Source organism: Medicago truncatula, chromosome 4 (assembly GCF_003473485.1).
Source record: "Medicago truncatula cultivar Jemalong A17 chromosome 4, MtrunA17r5.0-ANR, whole genome shotgun sequence".
In the NCBI taxonomy this organism is placed as follows: domain Eukaryota; kingdom Viridiplantae; phylum Streptophyta; class Magnoliopsida; order Fabales; family Fabaceae; genus Medicago; species Medicago truncatula.
The window spans coordinates 60,980,897-61,002,870 of NC_053045.1; the positions used below are offsets into that span (position 1 = coordinate 60,980,897).

The 21,974-nt window shown below is 32.8% G+C and overlaps 3 protein-coding genes and 1 pseudogene across 3 annotated transcripts; 1 reads left to right on the forward strand and 3 right to left on the reverse strand.

Moving 5' to 3' along the window:
* Positions 1-3,931: 3,931 nt before the first annotated feature.
* On the forward strand, positions 3,932-8,370 carry LOC11445794 (proline-rich protein PRCC). Its single transcript, XM_003609999.4, has 2 exons — positions 3,932-5,050; positions 7,940-8,370. The coding sequence occupies exons 1-2, from the start codon at positions 4,076-4,078 to the stop codon at positions 8,096-8,098; spliced, it is 1,134 nt and encodes a 377-aa protein (XP_003610047.1). The 5' UTR covers positions 3,932-4,075; the 3' UTR covers positions 8,099-8,370.
* Positions 8,371-11,358: 2,988 nt separating this feature from the next.
* LOC11446016 (macrophage migration inhibitory factor homolog) lies at positions 11,359-12,264 on the reverse strand. Its single transcript, XM_003610000.3, has 3 exons — positions 12,026-12,264; positions 11,662-11,862; positions 11,359-11,576 (listed from the first exon to the last, which is right to left on the reverse strand). The coding sequence occupies exons 1-3, from the start codon at positions 12,134-12,136 to the stop codon at positions 11,541-11,543; spliced, it is 348 nt and encodes a 115-aa protein (XP_003610048.1). The 5' UTR covers positions 12,137-12,264; the 3' UTR covers positions 11,359-11,540.
* A 2,323-nt stretch (positions 12,265-14,587) lies between these two features.
* On the reverse strand, positions 14,588-16,275 carry LOC112421046 (macrophage migration inhibitory factor homolog). The gene is made up of 3 exons (XM_024781032.2): positions 16,073-16,275; positions 15,648-15,848; positions 14,588-14,794 (listed from the first exon to the last, which is right to left on the reverse strand). The coding sequence occupies exons 1-3, from the start codon at positions 16,181-16,183 to the stop codon at positions 14,759-14,761; spliced, it is 348 nt and encodes a 115-aa protein (XP_024636800.1). The 5' UTR covers positions 16,184-16,275; the 3' UTR covers positions 14,588-14,758.
* Positions 16,276-16,641: 366 nt separating this feature from the next.
* LOC11440751 (alpha-L-fucosidase 2-like) lies at positions 16,642-21,213 on the reverse strand (annotated as a pseudogene).
* Between the last annotated feature and the right edge of the window lie 761 nt (positions 21,214-21,974).

Genomic DNA, 21,974 nt, shown 5'->3' on the forward strand with positions numbered 1-21,974 from the left:
GTTTTTGTTGCATTTAATCACCTTCATTATGACGAGTTGAAAAGAAAAAAAAATTGACACGAGTTGAAAAATATTGAATTCCCTATACTAGTATTTGGGAAATTGTAGGTTTCTAGGAAGTACAAAATGACCTGTTTATTGGGACTGGTCTTTATTTTCGACCAAGAATAAAAAAAAAAAAATGGGACTTGATACTGAAGTTACACTTGATAACATTAAGCTGTAGGTTATTAGTTTGATAAATGATTTATAGCTGAAAAGCTACTCTAGTTGAATTGAAGTGTTTGGTATTAGGTCTTGCTAATCGGTGTCTTCAGGACAATGGTTAAGGAATTTATAAATAGAAATTTTATCTTGGACATATAAAATGTTACTACTTTTGATCACGTAATTATTACACAACTTTTTCATAAAAATTTTCTTGTTTTGGATGCTTAACCAATGCCCTTAGGATATTGGATAGCATTCTCCTTGTTTTTAAAATATAATAAAATGATTACATTTCTAAGATCAATATTGTGGATTGAGAATTTGTGGATCGAGACAACTTGAATTTCTAAGACAACTTGTGGGAAAGTAAACTCTCTAATTTGTAATCAATTTTTCTTCGTATTTAAGAGTTGGAGATTAAATGCCTCTTTATTTAACATTTCAAACATTGAATTACCACTTCATAAACTCGATGCATCACTTCAATTGTCTCGTATAATAATATTAAGGGTTTGTGCAACATATACAATATTATCTATGCTAAAATGACTAGATGTGAAAACCTTTTATTGAAAAATAACAATTAGAAAAACCATTAATACAATTTTGATTTGTTAAAAAAAAAAAAATCTTAATATAAAGTGTATCTTAATATAAAGTGTATCATTAAGGGTTTAATTAAAAAGATATACATATATAATATTAAATGGACAAATTTCAATACAATCTGACTTTTTTATTTATTTTTTCTTTTAAACGTTGTTGGGTTTTGCTATCCACTGTCATATGGGCAATGGTTAAAGATTTCATTAATAGAAACATTATTTTGGAAATACATGTCTTTACTTTTTTCTTAACAATAATTATACCATTTTTCGATGCAAACTTACTTATTTTAATACTTTAACCCATAGTTTAAAACCGGCTAGGACCGGCCAGTCGAATCGGTTGGACCACAAACCGGGGACATGACCGGTTCGAGCTGTTAATTGGATCGGTCGTGCAATTAAACCGGTCAAAACCAGCGGGACTCAGCCGGTTTGGCGAACCGGACCGGGTTAATTGGCAACATTTAAAAATTGGCTAAACTTCACTTTTCGCCCTCTAAGTTTTAAAATGTTGCGATTTTGACCTCTATTAAAAAAATGGCAAAAATGACCCCCTATGTTTAGGAAATATGCTCTTTTGACCTCCTAACATACGGGAAATATGCTTTTTGACCCTTATCTTTACAAAAAGTTGCGATTATGGTCCCTTTTTTGAGACACGTGTCGTCTTCTCAGCAATATTTTTTGATGAAAGGGGCCAAAATTGCTATTTTTTTTAATATGGAGCCAAAACTACAACATTTTAAAACATAGGGGACGAAAAGTGCAATCTAACCTTAAAAATTTTGAGGAAAAAAAAGATGAAAGGAAGATGATTCGACGGAGAGATAGGCAAGGATAGGAAGCTTGTGCAGACAGATTCGACTAACTTGTAAAGAGTATGATGAAAACAGGTTAGATCTAGTGTATTTTCAATTGAGATCTACAATTTTTGGAAGATTAGTGAGTTGTAGGATTTGATTAGAGAGAATAAAGTGAGAACAAATCAAAGTTTATCAATCTGGGTAGGGAGAAAGCAAACGGCGCTAGAAAAAGCCAAAAGCTGATGAGAAAAGTAGAGTTATCTTCCCTAGTAAATTGTTTATGCATTTATGTTTCAATTGGCTTTCCTAGTAAATTATTATTATTATTTCTAATTGACATAGGGAACACGTGAAGCCTTTACCTCGTAAATTATCACCTAGTAAAATTTTATTATATGAATTGTAAATATTTTACCTAGTAAATATTTGAGTTTTTCTATTTACACCCATGTTTTTCTGGATACACCCAATTTTTTTTAAATTTTTTTTATAATACCAAAATTGCCCTTTTATATAAATTTTCTTAAAACCCTAATTTTATTCATTGTCAGTGAGTTTCACCCTCTTTCATCCCACAAACCGATTGATCAAACAATTTGATGTTCAATATCAATCCAATCTCCATAAAAATTAAATAGTGAATCAAAATATTTTTCATCTATACTCAATTGGATATAAGTAAGTGAATTTCTTCTTCTATTTGCTGGTTTCAATTTTTTTCCTTCAACTGCAATGATGCACTGTACGATTGCGGTTTTAATTTACATTGGCAAGGTTAACTTAAATTCAGTTTAAGTAGGGTAAACTTAGTTTACATGAACCTACTTAAACTGAGTTTACATGAACCTACTTAAATTGAGTTAACATGAACCTACTTAAACTGAGTTTAGATGAACCTACTTAAACTGACTTTACATGAACCTACTTAAACTGAGTTTACAAAATCGCAGAACTGTGAATCGCAGAACAAGGAAAACACAAAATCAGAACTGAGAACCCATAATAAGAAAAACACAATCGATTGAAGAACAACACTTGATAACCTGATTTGCTTCGAATTTTCTTTGAAATCATGAATGGACGTGAGAAAGTATGGTTTTGAAAATCTTCGCAGAACACAATCGATCGATTGGAGAATCATGGTTTTGGAAGAAGGGTTTTGGGGTGTAACCAAAAAAGAAGGAATAAGCTTTTTGAAAATCAAATTTTATGAAAGGGTAATTTTGTCGTTTTGGGGTGCAACCATGATTAACTAGGATGCAAGTAGAAAAACTCTAAATATTTTTGCTAACTTCTTTAAAAAAAATATATTTTTGCTAACTATTTATTGTAAATATGTTTAAATTTAAAAAACGAATTTGTTTAATGATGTTTTTGATATTTATTTAAACATCATGGGTTTTTAAGAATTTTTTAGGGATCGAGTAATCCGGTTTAATACCTATATAAATTTTTATAGAAGCCGAGTTATACGATCGAGTAATCCGATTTCATCCAGTTCAGTCATGCAGTTCAACCAGTGATCTAGTGGTTCCACCAATGACTCAGTGACCTTACCGAGTCGACGACCGTCGGTTTTTAAAACTATGCTTTAACTTAACGAATGCTCTAAGGACAATGGTTAGCAATCTCCTTAAACTTTTTATCATGTGTAAATTTGCATATGATAGAGAAATCCTTATATTTATATCATCTCACATAATTGTATACTCCCTCCGGTCACATTTATAAGCAAAAAATAATTTTTTAAGTACATTAAATAATTAATGTATCTAACATATAAATGTGACCGATACATTAATTATTTAATGAATCTAAAATGTTTTTTTGCTTGTAAATGTGACCGGAGAAAGGATTTAATATCTTCTTGAGCTAGATGCATCACTTCAATTGTCTCAAGTAATTATTATAACAATACTATCTCATATTACCGTATTAATGTATTCAATGTCTTCTAAATTATTTGTTTAAAGAGTGTTTATAGATTGAGAATTTTGTTGGACTGAAATTGACTTAAGTGGATGATTTTTAGCATTCACATGTGTCTAGATGTTTAGTAAATATCAGACAATCATGATTTGTGATCAATATCTTTTTTATATTATAAAATAAAAATTAAACATGTTTTTTTCTCAGGCTTTAATTATTATTTTGATATATTTATGTAAAAAGTGAGTTAAACATCTTTTGACTCAAGCTAAAAATCCTTATGGTTCATTTATTATAGTTTAATTTTTTAAAAAGATTTTTGCATTATTTCTTATTTTGTTATAACTTGTTTGAAGGAGATTTTTTTTAAGATAAAGGTTCAAATAAAAAATAAAAAATCTCATAAAAGCGTAAAAAAGTTGAGAATAAAAAATAGGCAGCGCAAGCAAAGGCATTAGGGTTGATCGATTCGGTTAGAAGAGAAGAATTTGGTGTTCCAAATTGGAACCTATCGTTGTCGTAGCTATGGATTCTCTGCTAGCAAACTACGCCTCTTCAGATGAAGAAGATGAATACCAACAACAACAACAACAACAACCAATCCCATCCAAAACGACGTCTTCTTCTTCTTCTTCCTCTCTCTTTTCTATTCTCCCTCAACCTAAATCATCATCTTCTTCCTCTTCCCTCTTCAATTCCCTCCCCCCTCCCAAACAACAACCCTCTTCCGATACTCCTATCGACGCACCCTCCAATTTCACCCAAATTTCTTCCCTTCCTAAACCTAAATCCCAAATTCACCAACAACCACCCAAAAGGGTCGTTCAATTCAAACCCCCAATTATTCCATTACCAAAACCCACCCAACTCGAAGATGAAGATGACGAAGAGGAACGAAATAGAAGAAGAAAGATGGAATCTTCTATTCAAACTCCATCTGTCAAATCGTTTTTATCCACCATTCCAGCACCTAGAAATTCTTCCACTCTTGGTGTTCAATCAAGCTCTGGTTCTGGAAGAAGATCCATCCTTGAAACTAGTACACCGGCACCCGAGACAAGCTCCGGTGGTGGTTCTGCCTCCGCTGCCGTGGAGAGCAATGTTCCTGTTGAGCAAAATACTGGGGATTATGAGAATTACCAATATGCCACTGATCAGTATGATAGTTATGGGAATTACCAATATTCTGCGGATCAGTATGATGGTTCCGGTGCTAGCACGGGTACAGCTTCTAATAGTGATGGATATGCAAGTTACGGTGGTGCTTATGAGGATTATGGGCAGTATGGGAATAATTGGGTTGATAGGTCGGGAGCGGCAACCGTGGTGCAGCCAGAGCCTTCTGGGATTAGTGAGAGTATGTTGAAGTTTACTGGGAAGAGAGGTAGGAAGGACGTTCCTGTGGAAGTGATCGAGGTGAAGCAAGATGAGCTGATTAAGAACAGACCAAGAGAAGATCAATCCAAGCTAACTGGGTTAGCTTTTGGACCTTCTTACCAGGTATTGTTTAGTTTTGTTGTCTTTTTAGTTTTTATTTTTTTTTATTTTTATGGTTGATGTACATATATATCTTACAAGAAATATACTCACTTTATAATGGATGAACCGACAAAACAAAACCTTGAATGAAATAATTAGAGAGGAAGTTGAAAACTAACTAGTTTAGAAAAGATGATAGAGTCTTGTCGTAGATGAATAGGATTTATGCGGACTGTGGAGAACATGTATAAAATTAGCATAAGGAGGTTAGACCAAATGGAAGATAGTCTAATAATCTGAGGTAGTGGAAAATTACGGCTAAATCATTAAAAAGCATTTGGAGTTACATTATTAGTCAATTTTCTTTATACATGATTGTTCCATGTAGCTGACTCCACCTAGTAAGAAAAGATTTTGGCTATTGTTATTGCTTCTTTTTTTTTTTTTTTGCCGATGATTTTGTGTGTGCCTGTGAGTTATTTTTTTTTTCTTCTGATGGTGATGTTGTGTGTGTGTCACTCTGTCTTTACATATTATGGTTTTTACTGTGCTAGCCTTTGAATGTATGTTTGTGTTAGATTTATGTGGTAGTACGATAAGGTATGTGCCTTTTAATAAATCGCACATGTATGTGTTGGTTGAGTTGGCAAATGTGACTAAACAAGAACATGGTCTGAAATGATTTGTGAGCCTTGTTAAATCTTACCATATGTGAAAGTACGTTCAAACAGTATAGGAGATCTAACAAACTCAATATATGGCGGATTTTTTGGCTATCAGTTGGAGTGTATTCAACAAAAATTGTAAAACACCGCTTATTAAGGAAAACTTAACTCCCTTGTTAGTTGTTGCAGCTGTTAAGCCCCTTTTATAGCACAGCAGCTAAATGTAAAAGAAATCCTAAATTGCATGATAGATTTAGTTATAGCTAGATAGAAATAATTGAGTCAAAACAAATTAAAAAGCACAAAATAAAATGCAAAATAACACTGGTTTGAGACCCAAACTTAAGTTGGATGAATGAACAATACCCATCGAGCAATAGTCCAAATAGCAATCAATGGAGATGTGTAAAGAAAAGGTGCATATGCTTACATTAGTTCCTGAAGCAGTGGTTAGGGATGAATGGCTGAATGCAGGGTAGAAGGCTTCAAATATGGCGTCGTACATTTTTGTTAACAGAAATGGAATTTCATGGCTTAAAGATTTTGAAATAGACAGTGTCATTGTTGTGATTGTAATTTGGTGGTCACCAGTTCTGATCCTCCTTAGTTGTTCCTGGAGGCAGTTAAGCGTTGGGTACTCTATCTTGGTTTAGTTTAGCGCATATGTATGGTAGACCTTAACAATTTTGATATGCTATCACATTTGGCTGGTGCGTAACACAATGGTCAGGAAGCTAAGGGTGAAGCCACACACTATATGTTGAGGGGTTAGCATCTGGTAGGAAACACAGTGGTGCTGGAAATCTTTATGTTTCCCGTCTCCAATCCTCCTAGCCACTAAGACAATAGGCAAAAGGAAATAGAATATTAATTTTTCAGCAGAAGGTGCAAGGGTTGAATTTGAGTCCATTAATTATTCTTGAGCATTAGAATTCTGGATGTCTGATTAATTAACCTCTGTTCAAATTCTTTTTAAAAATGCAAAACTGAATTTGGAGATGGAGGAGTTCCCTCTTCAGCAAGTGTTGGAAATTACTGATAATGTGACCCTTTTAGTTGGAGAGTGAGTATCAGTGAGATGGTCTAGGATCAATGCTCTTGTTGAATTGATGGTTTCATGATCTATCTTTGAATTTTTACATAATGGAATTTGACAGTTTTATGATCTATCTTTGAATCATTACACAATGGAATTTGACAATTTTATGATATATCTTTGAATTAATGCACAGCAGAGCATTTTTGCGTACGTTAATTAATCGATGTAAGTGTAACTGATATCATCTAGTAGGAATAAACATGGCTGTTGTTGTCATGTCTGTCTATACACTAAACCTGCTTTTATTTTTAAACGTTTATGTGTGTTGCCATATTTTGGATGCCTATGCAACAACAAAGGAAATCTTTTAAACAGCTGTAAGCTTGAGTCCTCTTACAACAGTCAAAAGAATTATGCTATAATATTGTTGGACTGTTCTACTGTAACTATCCCTATATACGATAATATTGCCATTACAAAATTATCAACATGTGTCGATTTAAGTGGAAGGTGCTTAACTTACTTTAAGTATGTGTTCTTCAGTTTGATTCTTGAACCATATGCATGCAAAAAAAAAAAAACTATGTGAGGTGTCTTAGTGGCTGAATGTAATCTGGATGATCAGCCTCTCGCCTGCCAATTGGGAGTACGGATGTTAATTTCATCCTTAAATGTGGATCCACGCGGGGACTGCCCTGTTTGGGGATCCACAGCCGGGGAATTTTCCCCATGGGGATGGGGATGAGGGAGAAAGTCCCCCTGGGGGTGGTGCGGGGATGGGGACGGGGATTATACCCTCCGCCCTGTGGGCACGCGTCCCCGAACAATTCACTATAATACATTTTTTATTTGCGTAATAAACACATTTCTTGTTACATTTATTGATCTTTTCAAACAATATATGTAGAATTTTTTTTTACATATTACTATAATGTTTTATATTAAATTTGTTTAATGGTTAAACTTTAATTTTTTTTACCAACTAACTGTTACTGTTGACAAAAAAATAAAAGGTTGATGATTTATTTTTCATAGACAAAACCTAGCAGTATTATGTGATGTCACCATAAAACTCAAATCTTCAAGAGGAGATTTTGGTTAGTCGACTGTCACTAGCAATTGTACAGCTCCTGTAATTTTTCTTCTCCCCCGAAGAGTATGTTCATATTGTTATTTTGTATTTATCAAATTTCTTTTCTATTGTAGCCTGTTTCGGCAAAGGGAAAGCCTTCAAAGCTGCTTAAGAGGAAGCATCAAATTGGTTCATTGTACTTTGATATGAAACAAAATGAAATGAAGCTTGCGGAACGACGTGCAAAGGGCATGCTTACCAAGGCTGAAACTCAAGCGAAATATGGATGGTGATGTAGGGGATGATGGCATGATGCTGTAATTTTATGAACTTCCATTGTAACATGATTTATTAAGATAGCTTTCAAATGTAGCAGCAGCCCTTGTGTTTTACTGTTCTGTATGTATAAATTTACAGATTCTCTCTGTTTTTTTCTTTGATGACTGATCTGATTCACTCTGTTTTTCAGTGCAAAGGGTGAGATTATAATATATTATTTACTGTGGATTTTTGTACGTAGAGTTTATTCCTTGTGATGAATAAAATCACATTTCTTTCTTTTGAATCAGCTTTAGAGGTCAGGTTTATGGATATGATTATTACCATTTACTCTTCGAACCTTGCATTTTGTTGGGCGTAAAAAATAGTACGCATTCAATAAGTTGACCAAATTTCGTATTATAAAGTTTGTCTAACTCGAATAAGAGTCCCTTTACCATTTCTGGCTCCTTTATAAGCCTTGGTTGTTTGTTCATTTTCATATTCTGCGATGAAATCAAAATGCTCTGGAGTAGAAAGGGCGTAACTGTTACGCAGTTTTTAAAAGTGGATATGGCAAAGGGTGTCCAAAAAAAAACTGATATACCAAGATATATTCGATGGCAACATGTGTAAATTTTGATAACAATCGTTCCCTTGTCTAAAGTGATTAGTAGTCGCGTCTAATGTGAAGCTCCAAGCTATTTACTTCAACAATATTTTTCTTCCAACTTTTTTGGGTTTGATAAAAATATATATAATAAACTTCACGCTATTTGTCCTACAAATAGAGTTGGAGACTAAAAGACTTTAGAGACATTTTTTTTTTTGTGGTGATTGGAGTTCGAACCTTAGACCTTATATACATATTAAGTTTTGCTGCTATTAGCATACATGATAGATTTAATTACACTTTGTTTTTTAAATAGAATGGAATAGCCATATAAGTGTATACACACACATTGAAAGATAAAATCATAAAAAACATATAAGGAGTGATGTGGTACATATAATAAGTTGATGTTGTAATAGCAAAAGAGTATTGTGTGTCCAAATATGTTGAAAAAGAAAACACTACATATAATAGAAGCAAGCAACACGTGGTGTGCTTTTTTTTAAGAGGGGTGTTATTTGAACAACTATTTGATTGACAATTTTTAGGACAATCATAATTTACAAAGAAAAAGTTTGTATTTGCACGAAAACCAAAGCAATAGAGATAAAGTAAAAAGTAATGTGAGTATGAGAGAGAAAGTTGTCATAAAATAGATGTTTAAATATCATTTCTTTTTTTCTAATGGAAATGACATCGTTTTTCATTCTTGATTTGTTAATGTTAATAATTTAACTTATTCAAATGTACCAACGTCATTGACATGGTTGAGAGATAATTAAATCTCTTGAATATATACCTTCTAATATTAATAAAAGATTAATACGTTTTCACAAGTCAGCTGATGTGAATTATGTGAAGGGGACAAGAAAAAAAAATAAAGGAGATAATAAAAGGGGGGAAATAGAGTTGTGATGTGTGACATGATCACAAGAGGGAGAGAGAAAAAAAGGAAAATGATCGATAGACACCATATGAAGGTATATACATTGAGAGATAAAAACATATATAAGAAGTGACGTGACCATGTAATAACAAAACAGATATAAAAATAAAATGAAGTGTTGAAGAGTATTAAATATCATTGTTGAAAAAGAAAACACTAAATATAAAAGAAGCAAGCAACACATGATGCGTTTTTTTCTAATGGAAATGACATCGTTTTTCATTCTTGATTTGTTAATGTTAATAATTTAACTTATTCAAATGTACCAACGTCATTGACATGGTTGAGAGATAATTAAATCTCTTGAATATATACCTTCTAATATTAATAAAAGATTAATACGTTTTCACAAGTCAGCTGATGTGAATTATGTGAAGGGGACAAGAAAAAAAAATAAAGGAGATAATAAAAGGGGGGAAATAGAGTTGTGATGTGTGACATGATCACAAGAGGGAGAGAGAAAAAAAAGGAAAATGATCGATAGACACCATATGAAGGTATATACATTGAGAGATAAAAACATATATAAGAAGTGACGTGACCATGTAATAACAAAAGAGATATAAAAATAAAATGAAGTGTTGAAGAGTATTAAATATCATTGTTGAAAAAGAAAACACTAAATATAAAAGAAGCAAGCAACACATGATGCGTTTTTTTCTAATGGAAATGACATCGTTTTTCATTCTAGATTTGTTAATGTTAATAATTTAACTTATTCAAATATATGCACCATCATGAACATGGTTAAGAGATAATCAAATATCTTGAATATATATGGTTTACGCTTCAATCTCATCTCATGTTGGTACATACAAAAGATTGAACGTTAAAAACACTCTATTTTTACCATTTTTTTAACATTCACTTTTTTATTGGGTAAAACTATTATAAGTTCTTGATTGTAGAGAGTATCTTTAGCATTTTTCGAAGATATTATTTGTTAGGAATTGTTAGTGTGATAATACATCTTTAAGTAGACCATTATTTTTGTCCCTAAAAGCGACACTCGCCGTCTCACATATCCATGAAAGTGTCATTTCATCAGCTTCTAGTTAAAAACAATCTAAGCAATCCTTTGTCCCTAGTTCTTTTTCTTCATAATTTTATTTTGGAAACGCTTAGGGTTTTCAGACTCAAGAGATTTGTGTATTAGTGTTCATAACTTGTTTTTTCTTTTTGTAATTCTTTTCCGTTAACATGTCTAATGTCATGTCATTTTAAATTTTGATACATCACCACCTATGACATATACAAGGGCACTCGATTTTTGTTTAAAATCTAAGGCATGAAAACATTTTCTATTTCTCATTTTCTAAAATTTGTGTTAATTTTATCTGCTCACAATGAGATAATAAACTTTTGAAGTGAACCGTTGTGACGAAGCCTAAATGACTTGTACCTGTTTTATACTACTCCCTCCGTTTTAAAATGAGTGTTGTTTTAGCCAATTGCATACAGATTAAGAAATTGAATAAAGTAGTCAAATGTCATAGCAATTTTACCAAATTATCCTAATCAACTATTGGCTTGTTTTTCATTAAAGAAAAAATAATACTTTGGAAGTAGTGTAACATAATATTAATTGAAGGGTACAATTGAAAAGAAAAAATTATTATTGCATTGGAAATTGAAAGTGACATTCATTTTAAAACAATTTTTTTTTGCTAAAACGACACTCATTTTAAAACAACAGAGGGAGTAAAGTTTACTATTACTAAGATTCAGATCCAACATGAAGAACAATAAAATGAACGAGTCTTGAAAATATCAAAATGAGGAACATAGAAGGATACATTTTATCACCCGTATTCGTTCACAACAATTATTACACATACAAATTTATATTAATACACAAACATGAATAGATCTTTTGCTTGTGAAACTGTCCACGTCTTTGAATTGAAAGAAAGTCCGATCAGAAGGTTGAGCCATTGAACCCAACAAATGAGGGCTGTAGACAAGAACACAAAAAATGAGATGTAGAATGTAATCAAGCAATGTCGTATCTCATAAAATAGAAGAAAGCAGAAATTGACCTGAACATCAGAAAATTTGATGTAGAATCGGGAGCTATGAATGTGTAAGTTAGTTTGAATGATTTGTGCAATAGTAGAACTCAGTTTTGCATTAACAGTTGGATCAAGGCCCCCAATTGATATCAATTCTCCATAGGCAGCTGGCTCTTCAGTACCACCAAATGCAATTGCCACTCCTCCATTCACCAAAATACACATATACTGAAATACAAACAAAACAAAGTAAGACTAAAATTACAAAAATGTTACTTGAGAAAAAAGTTACTAATAGTTAAGACTACTATTGAGAGTGTTACTTCGTTAAACAACTCGTGATGAAGAAAAAACAATGGTTGAAAAGGAAAAGGGTATAAGTGGACTCAACGGATTCGGGTCTTCCGATGATGTTTGCAATCGCTTTGGTGGCATCCCTTAGAATGTTGGAAGCAATAACAGGATCAACAGGGACGTTGGTGAAGAGGTTCAAAGTAGGCATTATGTTGCCTTTGCTAGTTGCTATTGCACTGACACGGTTTTTTTGTTCATTTTGGTATTCTCCTATATTTTTATATTAGGAATGAATCGACTAAAAGTTCTTACACTATGTCTCAAATTAAAAATTCTTTTATGAAAAACACATCAATTTAGTCTCAAGTTATTTAATCGACTAAATAGTTGGATGATATAATAGTTTTGTTAACAATATAAGGTTTCAATATAGAATAACAAAAAGTCTAAAAGAGACAAAGTTAGGGTTTCATCGAATACAAAAATAGATAAATATTACAAAAGGATACTCGAGAATATATAATAAAACTTAATGGACTCTAACTTAACAGACCCAATAACATAGTCCGATACTTTATTATCTAACAAGTTTAAGGCTTTTAGTTGATTTTAATAGTTTAGGAACTAAACTATCCTATCAAAGATAAAATTAGTTTAGATACTTTTCTTCCATCTTTTCCTATTATCAACATGTGTCGGTTTGAGTCGAAGCTAATTAGCTTAGACACTTTAAACTACGGGTGGATCCATTCAAAGGCTATGTGTGGTTAAAGCCAAACATCTAATTTCCCTATTTTTAAATTTTTTATTATTACAAATAAAACACAATACGTTAAGGATAAGAACAACAACAAATCAACGAGAACTCCTTTTTCCTTCTTGTTCTCTTAACAATTATCAATGATATTATTTTAGTCCATATTATCAACAAATTGATAGGAAACCATTTTCATTGTAATATATTGTATTAAACAATTTATTTTTAATATAGTTTGTATTATTGTTTCTTTAAAATTTTAGCCTCATATGTATCAAATGTCTAAATCTGCCCATGCTTTAAACATGTGTTCCGTTTGATCTTGGAACCATATGTATGGAAAAAACTACGTGAGGGTTCTATGCCTTTAGACTTGAGTGGCTGAAAGTAATCGGTACATCTTTCAGGTCCACAAACTATGCCACTATCATAATCCATCACATAACAATCGTATATTATATAAAAAACAAAGCTAATGTTACTATAAAAAATATTAATAATTTATTTTTCACCGACAAAATCTTTAGTTTGATGTCTGTGAGTTTAGATCAGTTGGTAAAAGATAATTCATAATACTACATCCATCCTTAATTATAGGACCCTTTTGAAAAAATAACGGGAATTAAGATAGTGGATATTTGTATTAAATATGTTTGTAATTACTATTATTTTTACAATTTTATCCTTTAAGAGAGATAGTTGGTTTATATTTTCAACATGTTATTTATTGTTGATTGAAGAAAAAGATGTATAATAAATAGGGGCATGTATGTAAAGAAATAATTAATATAGTTGGAAATAACAAAGGGGTCTTATAATTAGGGATAAAAAAAATTCTCAAAAAGATCTTATAATTAAGGACGGAGGTAATATACAAGGTTTGGGATTCGAACCGGATACACCATAGAAAAAAATCTATAGTTTGATATCATCTCGCGACAAAGTTCAAATATTGATGATACAAGATTTTAGTCCGTGGAATGTCACTTGAAATTGTACGGCTCCTGTAATTTTCTTTGGTAAACTTGATATGATACTAGTATGCTAGAACTTTTACATTACATCGTATATGGTAACTGATTATTTTAACTTCACGAACAACGAAAAGCACAACTTCATAAATGTCAGTTCTTTTTATATTTGTTTGACAATTTCAACGTTAGATATATCTGATAATGTCTTCAATTTTTTGAATATGTTAGACATTTGAAATTATAAGTTTAAATTTGGTTTCCTAAACTTATTTTTAGGCCAAATACCTCACTGGATCCTTTAAGTTTCACGTTTGTTTTGGATATGTCCTTTAAATTTCGAAGGTTTCAGATAAGTCCTTTAAGTTTCGGGTTTGTTTTGGATATGTCCATTCTGTCAACCTCTATTAAGCCAAAGTTGTTATGTCCATTAAATCAAAGCTGATATGTCCGTTAAGTGGGTGAGGTGGTTCTCTCTGACACTTGACATCAATTTTTTTCCCAACTAGATCAACTTTGGAGGTTGATAGAAAGGACCTATCTAAAACAAACTGGAAACTTAAAGGACCTATCTGAAACCTTGGAAACTTAAAGACCTATCTGAAACTTTAGAAACTTAAAGAATCTATACAAACATGAAACTTAAAGGACCTGGAGAAATATTTGACCTAATTTTTAGCTCAGTCCATGCAAGTCACCTCCATTTCTCTTATAATATAATATAAATCACTTCTATCTTTTTTATACATGAGAAATGATATTTGCACAACCATTTCATGACAACTTTCTCTCACATACTCACATTATATTTTTATTCTCTCTCTTCATTTTTCTCTCTCCAAAAAGAAGTTGTCTCGGATGGATGTTCAAATATCACTACTCTTTATATATTTCATTATTCTCTATCCCACGATGAGTGTCACAAACTATATAAATTGATGAATCTTGAAAAGATGAAAATGACACAAAAGGATCATTTTCCGATTTTTCATGTATCAAATGTATTCGTTCACAACAATTACGCATACAAATTTGTAATAATCCACAGAAAGATGAAATATATTTTTTCCTTGAGAAACTGCCCAAGTATGTGAAAGACTGATCAGAAGGTTGAGCCATTGAACCCAAAAAATGAGCGCTGCACCACAAACACAGATAAACCATGAAGTAAAAGAACAAAAATTACAAAAAGATATAACTATGGCATTCATCTCACAGAAAGGAAGCTGTTGGATCGATATTGTTGCCACACCATCCATGATAAAATACGCTTGAGCAAATTCAAAATAATAATGAAAATACATAAATCATATGATACATATGACACATCACTTGCTGACTTTGGTTGCTAATTTATTTTCATAACCCTTTCTTTATTTCCACGTGAACTGATTTAACAAAATGATGGGAACTAATATCTTATTACAAAAAAATAGGGAAGTTTCTTGGATTACAATGTTGCAGTCAAACTCAATCAAAATGCAAGCTACCTTCCTATGGGGATACCAATTTTAAAATAACAGTATGTCAATATCCATTACAGTTTTATAAGCTAAAATCATTTGAAAAGAAAGAAAAAAAACTAAAATTTTTGGCAACCTTAAAATATTCATTCATATTCCTCAAGGACAACATCCTCACACGCAGTATCCGCCATAGGTTATTGATATGATGTTAATACTCCAAGACTTTATAAGAACAATATACTTTTCTTGTTATTGTAGTCAAAGTATTGCTAAACAACATCAGATATCAATCTCTACTTAAATAACATGTATTAGCAACAAATTTGCCCCAGAAGAGTATTAATTTAATACCTATCTTTGCCTCCTCCAACAAACACAACGAGAAACCTCTAAGTTCATAGTAATAAACAAGTTAGAATGTACGAAATGGCATCACATCAAATAAGAATGAATGAATGCATCAAACTCACCAGCATTCACAGTCATATATACATAAAATAAGCTATAAAGAAATCGTAAATTTACCTCCGAGTCATAAAATTTGATGTAGAATCTGGAGCTATCAATGTATAGTTTAGTTTGAAGGATTTGTGCAATAGTAGAACTCAGTTTTGCATTAACACTTGGACCAAGTCCGCCAATTGATATCAGTTCTCCATAGGCAGCCGGCTCTTCAGTCCCACCAAATGCAATAGGCACTCCACCATTCAACAAAATCATCACATACTGAAACACACAGAAAACATTATTTATAAACAAAAGTCACACATTTCATGTCAAATAAAAGATTAAGATTAAAATAAAGAGTACGATTGAGTGTTGGTGGCATATAGCATATGTAGTTTTGAAGACATGGGTTGGATAAAGTTTTGATATTTACAGAGTAATTTCATCAAACATTTGGTGGGCAACAATAAACAAAGGAGGAAAAGGAAGAAATTGGACTCAACGGATTCGGGCTTTCCGATGATTTTTGCAACAACTTTGGTGGCATCCCTGAGAATGTCGGAAGCAATAACAGGATCCACGGGGATGTTGGTGAAGAGGTTCAAAGTGGGCATTGCGTTGTCCTTGAGTCCTTCAGGATAAGGTAGGTGGTGTTTCTCCCTTCACACACCAATTCGTGTTTTGAAGTTGGTTTTTTATTACTTATTTTTATGACATCAAATAAGAAATTTAATTTCACTCTAATTATTTCATTTTGGTCCCCAACTTTCTAACATTGCAACAAGTTGTCATTTTTATCAACAAAAAGAAAAAGTTTGACAATAAAATGTTTCAATCCAAGTGTTATTGTTGAGGAGCCCTTGGCAATAATACTTGAAACGAGTTTGGTACCATGACATACAAAATAAAATCATGATGACATTGTGATTATGACAAATTCAATGTAATACTAAACCTTCTTTGCCATCATGACTCATCATCCTAATCATAGTCTAGTCATATCACATTGCTTGCTAATATTTAACAATAACAACATATTAGGGGACGAAATTTAAGTGACAACAATATGGAATTATGATTTTGAATGCTATACACTACCAACTTCAAATCAAATCAAAAATTACATGATCCATTTCATAATAGATAGGGAAGTTCAAGCATTTCCTTCATGAATCAGTAGGAGTATATATTGTCCGTTTGTCAATGCTTGAACAAGATGCCCTGAACTGTCCCTAGAGCACATTCTATCCCATGGCTGTGAAGTCCTCCTTCGAAACCAACAGCTTCCTGTTCAGGGTCCGCCAAGACAACCAAGTGTTTTATCATGCGATATGCATGCTCACTGTTGTGAAGACGAGCCCACAATGCAGCTTTCCAAGTTGTTGACCACCCGGGACCTTCATCTCCTGTAACATAACGCAAGAAATGTGATTGCTGTTAAGATATATTATTTCTAGTATTAAACCTAAAAAGATACAACCTTAGGTCATTTTGGTTTACAAGGTTGTACATGAACATGAACGAGGGAATTCCTAATTTGAGAATGTAGTATATTTGTTGTGATTATTTTCTACATTACCCGGAGGTTTTAATGAATAAAGTGACTTAACTATTAAAATCAATAGACGTAGTACTATTACCTAAAATAACTACTATGTCGGGGACAAAAATCAGAATTAAAGCTCAAGTAAAAGACCTCTTTTAATTAGACTATAATTTACAGCTTTACAGAGATTTGGAGTTTTCTCAATATTTATTGTGTGCCCCGGAAACAAGCCAAACAGATGTGAAACATGCCAATGATGTACATCTGGGTCCTGAAAATCTTCAGCCTGTCAAATAAATAAGGTGTTAAATTTAACATGGAACTTTTAGTTTACAATCCAAAATTTTCATTGAAGATCAGAAGATATTAGATGACATAAGTTTGACAAATTGACACTTGAAAGATGAAGAGATGGAAAACACAATATAATACGATTGCATACCCATTCCATAATTGATCCATCCCTAGCAATTTTTATAGGAGGAAGCTTAGATTGAGACTCAAATACTCTTTTGATAATAGCATCATCTTGTCTTCCCAAAATCTGTTTTTGACAAGGGACCGAGAAAAAATTAGGATAACTAGAAACTAGTGTCTAGTATTGGTTTGAGAACTAAGATCAGTTCACCTCAGCAGCAGAAATGACTATAGAGAAAACTTCTTTTATGATTGAAATGTCCATAGTTGATGAGTAGCTCACACTAGCCCGCTTTTGATCCGATGCAATGAACATGTGCTCTGGTGAAGTTGATGGGTTAGTTTCCAATAATCCACCAGGGCCTTCAATCAACCAATCCAATAAAAATGATGTACATCCTTCCAACAAAGGATATGCTTTATTCTTCAGAAATTCCTAATATAAGAGAAAAATCAACCGTTATTTACACAATACAGTACTTTCTTTCTTTTTAAAAATAAAGGCATATATGTATGTATCACTATCTATAGCATATTAGATCTTTAATCCCTCAGCAGCATGTGTATCCCTTAACTGTTCCGTGTGTGTAATCAAATGTTTGTTGGTGATGAAACTTGAAGTTAACTACACTTTACTTTTCGGCCTTCAACAATGTTTCTTCCGCATGCTGTCTCCTAAAACTATTAATCAGCATAGCTAAACAAGATATTTGTTGAACTAATACCAGTTTGAAATTGCATCATGCAAATGAAACATAATAACCAAAAAACAGTCAAAGTGGCTTATGTTTTACATCATCTCTATTACAACTTATAGTAATGCCATGAAAATAGAAGGTTAATTTGGCATTATGGAATATTCAGCTCTTCAAAGTATAACAGTTATTTTTTATCTGCAAATTTAATAAAAGACCGGAACTTACCTTATCCGTTGTATAAGTGTAATGCTCCCATAGATGGGTACAAAGCCAGGCTCCACCCATTGGCCATAAAGCCCAAACAGCCGGACCTCGATATGTGGATGTTTTAGCCCATAAGTCAGAAACATGATGTGCAACCCAACCATTTGCGTCGTAGTTCACCTGCATGCCAGATCAAATGAAATTCTTTATACAATATATAAAATTCACAACAACTAGATTATTTTTCTTTTGCTTGCGTAATTCCTATCCTTGTATTTAAAACACACACAATTACATTAAATTGGAGCTAATTGCTTTGGCTTGCGCTTAACATACACCTGATCAATAGGAGGTCTAGTAACAAGTTACTGATAGCTGAGAAACATAATTATAACCAATCCCTTTCTTCCATAGAATGTCAAGAATTATAAGAAAGAAAGAGTAAAGAAACAAAATACCTTTGCAGTTTTACTACCATTGACTGACAAAGAGGAAATGCAATCAAATAGTGGCTCTTGACACTCATGTAAGTTGCAAGAAAGGGACGGCCAATAATTCATTTGAAGATTTATGTTCAAGTGTGGAGCCCCACTGGATGAAAAAAAAAAAAGAGACAAATTACAAATTCTCATCAATTCTTTAAGAAATTACTTCTAAATACTTATTTGATACTCCCTATCCATATAGAAACTCTAAGCCACCTTAGAATCTAGAAGCAAATAAAACTTAATCTCTTTACTTTCCTTTTACATATTTATTTATCACTAGAAGGGGGATGGAAAGTGAAGGGAAAACATACTCCCATTTAGGCACAACATCTTTGTTCCATATACCCTGTAGGTTTGCCACCTGAGTTCCGGGACGTGAACAAGCAATTAGCAGATATCTACCGTATTGAAACAAAAGCTCCACAAAGGAAGGATCTTCATCATTTTGAAATGATTTGATTCTCGATGAAGTTGGAACAATATCACCACCTCTCAATTGAGATATGTTAGTTTGACAAGAAACCATTTTCCCTTCGTCCAAAATAGGTTTTCCTAAAACAGTCTTCGAACTTTTAGAGAGTTGCAATGAGACCCGATGAAATAGATTTTGATAGTCATCCAAGTGACGAGCATAAATATCATCATATTTTAAGCTTGTCACAAACTTCATTTTACTCAAGGACTCGGAAGTAAGATCTTTCTTAGAGTTTTCAGGATTAGTAAATGGACCATCAAACGACGAGGAAGCTGTCAGAAGCAAAATAGCCCAATCTGAACCTTCAACTCTAAGCTTCTTATCATCCAAAACATGTATAACTCCTTTTTCATTACTGATCTGCACATCAAGAACTGCAGAAAACTGAATTCCCTTTGGTTCGTCACTTGAATTCACTTGTGGCGGGATCCTTTTGCCAGGACAGCTTCCTTCCATTATTATTTGATTTTTGCTGCTTAACCGCGTATTGTGATGTAATTTGCTATCCAAAGATACTGTAAATGATAATGACCCCGAATTGCTTGTGGAAAACTTTGTCACTAGCACTTGGTCTGGATTAGAAGCAAAATGCTCTCTGGTAAATTCAACATATCACCCACATTATATTTTATTTTTGCTGTTGCATTATCCAAATCAAGTTCTCTGTGATACGACTCTTCAGAATATTTAAGATGAGAATCATCGAATTGTAATTCAATATCGCCAAGAAGTTGGTATACCTTCATTTAAAATATAAAAACAGGAGGTCATGAATTCACACATTTTATACAAGGTTCCTAACTCATGCACCAATATATTTTAAGTAATGGAGTGGGGTGGAGGAGTAAACAATCCATGAATGAGAACACTAATATGAAAGCATGCATATGATTTATATTCAAGAAAAATTGCAATTACATGGATTCCTCTATTTATATATCATGTTCCTTGGTTGTCAACTCCTAATATCAGTCTAAAAAATAGCATAGTTCCTCATTAACTGCTGGAAGGGTTTTGGCTTTTCAAAATAAAAAATATATATAATGCTGGAAGGGTTATATGAATTTGCAGTGTGTTACATACTTCACCAGGAGGTCCCAACAATTTGAGAGCTGCAGTTGTAGCTTCGGAATATTTTCTGTCATCGACAAGTTTTCGGACTTCAGCCAGCGCTTCAGGAGCATTTTTGTCGGTGTAGTTGCCAGGTATACCAGTCCATAGTGTGTCCTCTGTGAAGAAAAAAATTGAATCCTCATATTAGTATGCTTTTAAATAACAAAGGACTGAAAGACATATTCGTAGTGTTTCCTCTATAGATAATGCAGCATGACCTTATCCCTGATATCTTAATTCTATAAATTTGCAACTAGAAAATGCCTAGACTCTAGTGCTACTGTCCCCCCCCCCCCCCCCAGCATGCACTCTGGATCAAAATAAATAATTACTACTATACTGAAAGTCTTCAAGATTGGAACCGAAAGCAAGAAGTAAGTGTTTTTACCATTGAGCTGTAGAACTTCAGACTGTATGCCACCCCAAATCATGGCACCAAGACGACCATTGCCAATGGGGATGGCATCAGTCCAGTACTTGGCAGACCTAGAAAAAGTAACCTTCAAGGGCATTGAAGGTTCATCATCATCTGCATTTGCTAAACTTGGGTTCCACAAGTCCTTCTGTGGAGGACATTGCACCATAATCCATTCTCCATCTTCCATTGTAGAAAAAAGGTAGTGAGATGAATTGGGAAGGAAGAGAATAGAGAGAGAGAGTGATTGAGTTAGTGGAACTGAACAAAGCAGAGTGATAGTTGTTTGTACAAGTGGTAATTTGTCACCATTCATAACCATCCAAGTGTCTCATTGTAAATTTTTTATTAAAAATGGTAAATTATATCTTTTTTGATAAAAATAAAAAAATGATAATTTATAATACTAGCAAAAATTTTGGAATTTTGATTTTAAAATTGAATAAACAAAATTAAATCTAACTGATTATTCATAATAATATAGAAATGGTTTTGATAAAAAAAAAAATATTAATATAAAAATTATGACGCCATGTCAATGAAAATGGCTATGTGGCAATGTTGTCCATAACTTTTGTTAGTCTAGTTAGCATAAATTTGATAGGAGAGACTGATAAATAACCAAATGTTTCAATCCAGGTGTCATTGACCCTCAACTTTATTTGTTTTCCATTAAAATTAATCAACCATTTCATCATACTTATAAGAAGTTGTGGTCCCTAATTGCATGTTTAGTATCACATTTGATTGATAAAATCACGATGATACCTTGATTCTGAGAGCCCTTAATTTTATTTGTTTTCCATTAAAATTAATTAATCATTATAGGAAATTGGTGGCCCCTAAGTGTATGCTTAGTATCAGGATGGATTGATAAAATCCCGATCAATCGTGACTATAACACAGTAATAATAAACATGCACTAGCCAGACCTTCCTTGTCATCGTGGCCCATCATCCAATAGACGAAGAACAATAAAAGTTTAGGACGATTGTGATCCGTTTGAGTGAGGACGTGAATGGGAAAGTGCTTTTGCATTGTGATGCTAG

Excerpts from the sequence above, each read along its gene's own strand:
- LOC11445794 (XM_003609999.4), top strand. The coding sequence starts at position 4,076 with ATGGATTCTCTGCTAGCAAACTACGCCTCTTCAGATGAAGAAGATGAA. Across the intron at positions 5,051-7,939 it reads CTTTTGGACCTTCTTACCAG|CCTGTTTCGGCAAAGGGAAA; the intron begins GTATTGTTTAGT and ends TTTCTATTGTAG.
- LOC11446016 (XM_003610000.3), bottom strand. The coding sequence starts at position 12,136 with ATGCCTACTTTGAACCTCTTCACCAACGTCCCTGTTGATCCTGTTATT. Across the intron at positions 11,863-12,025 it reads TCATCGGAAGACCCGAATCC|TATATGTGTATTTTGGTGAA; the intron begins GTTGAGTCCACT and ends TTTGTATTTCAG. Across the intron at positions 11,577-11,661 it reads TCAAATTTTCTGATGTTCAG|CCCTCATTTGTTGGGTTCAA; the intron begins GTCAATTTCTGC and ends TCTTGTCTACAG.
- LOC112421046 (XM_024781032.2), bottom strand. The coding sequence starts at position 16,183 with ATGCCCACTTTGAACCTCTTCACCAACATCCCCGTGGATCCTGTTATT. Across the intron at positions 15,849-16,072 it reads TCATCGGAAAGCCCGAATCC|TATGTGATGATTTTGTTGAA; the intron begins GTTGAGTCCAAT and ends TGTGTGTTTCAG. Across the intron at positions 14,795-15,647 it reads TCAAATTTTATGACTCGGAG|CGCTCATTTTTTGGGTTCAA; the intron begins GTAAATTTACGA and ends TTTGTGGTGCAG.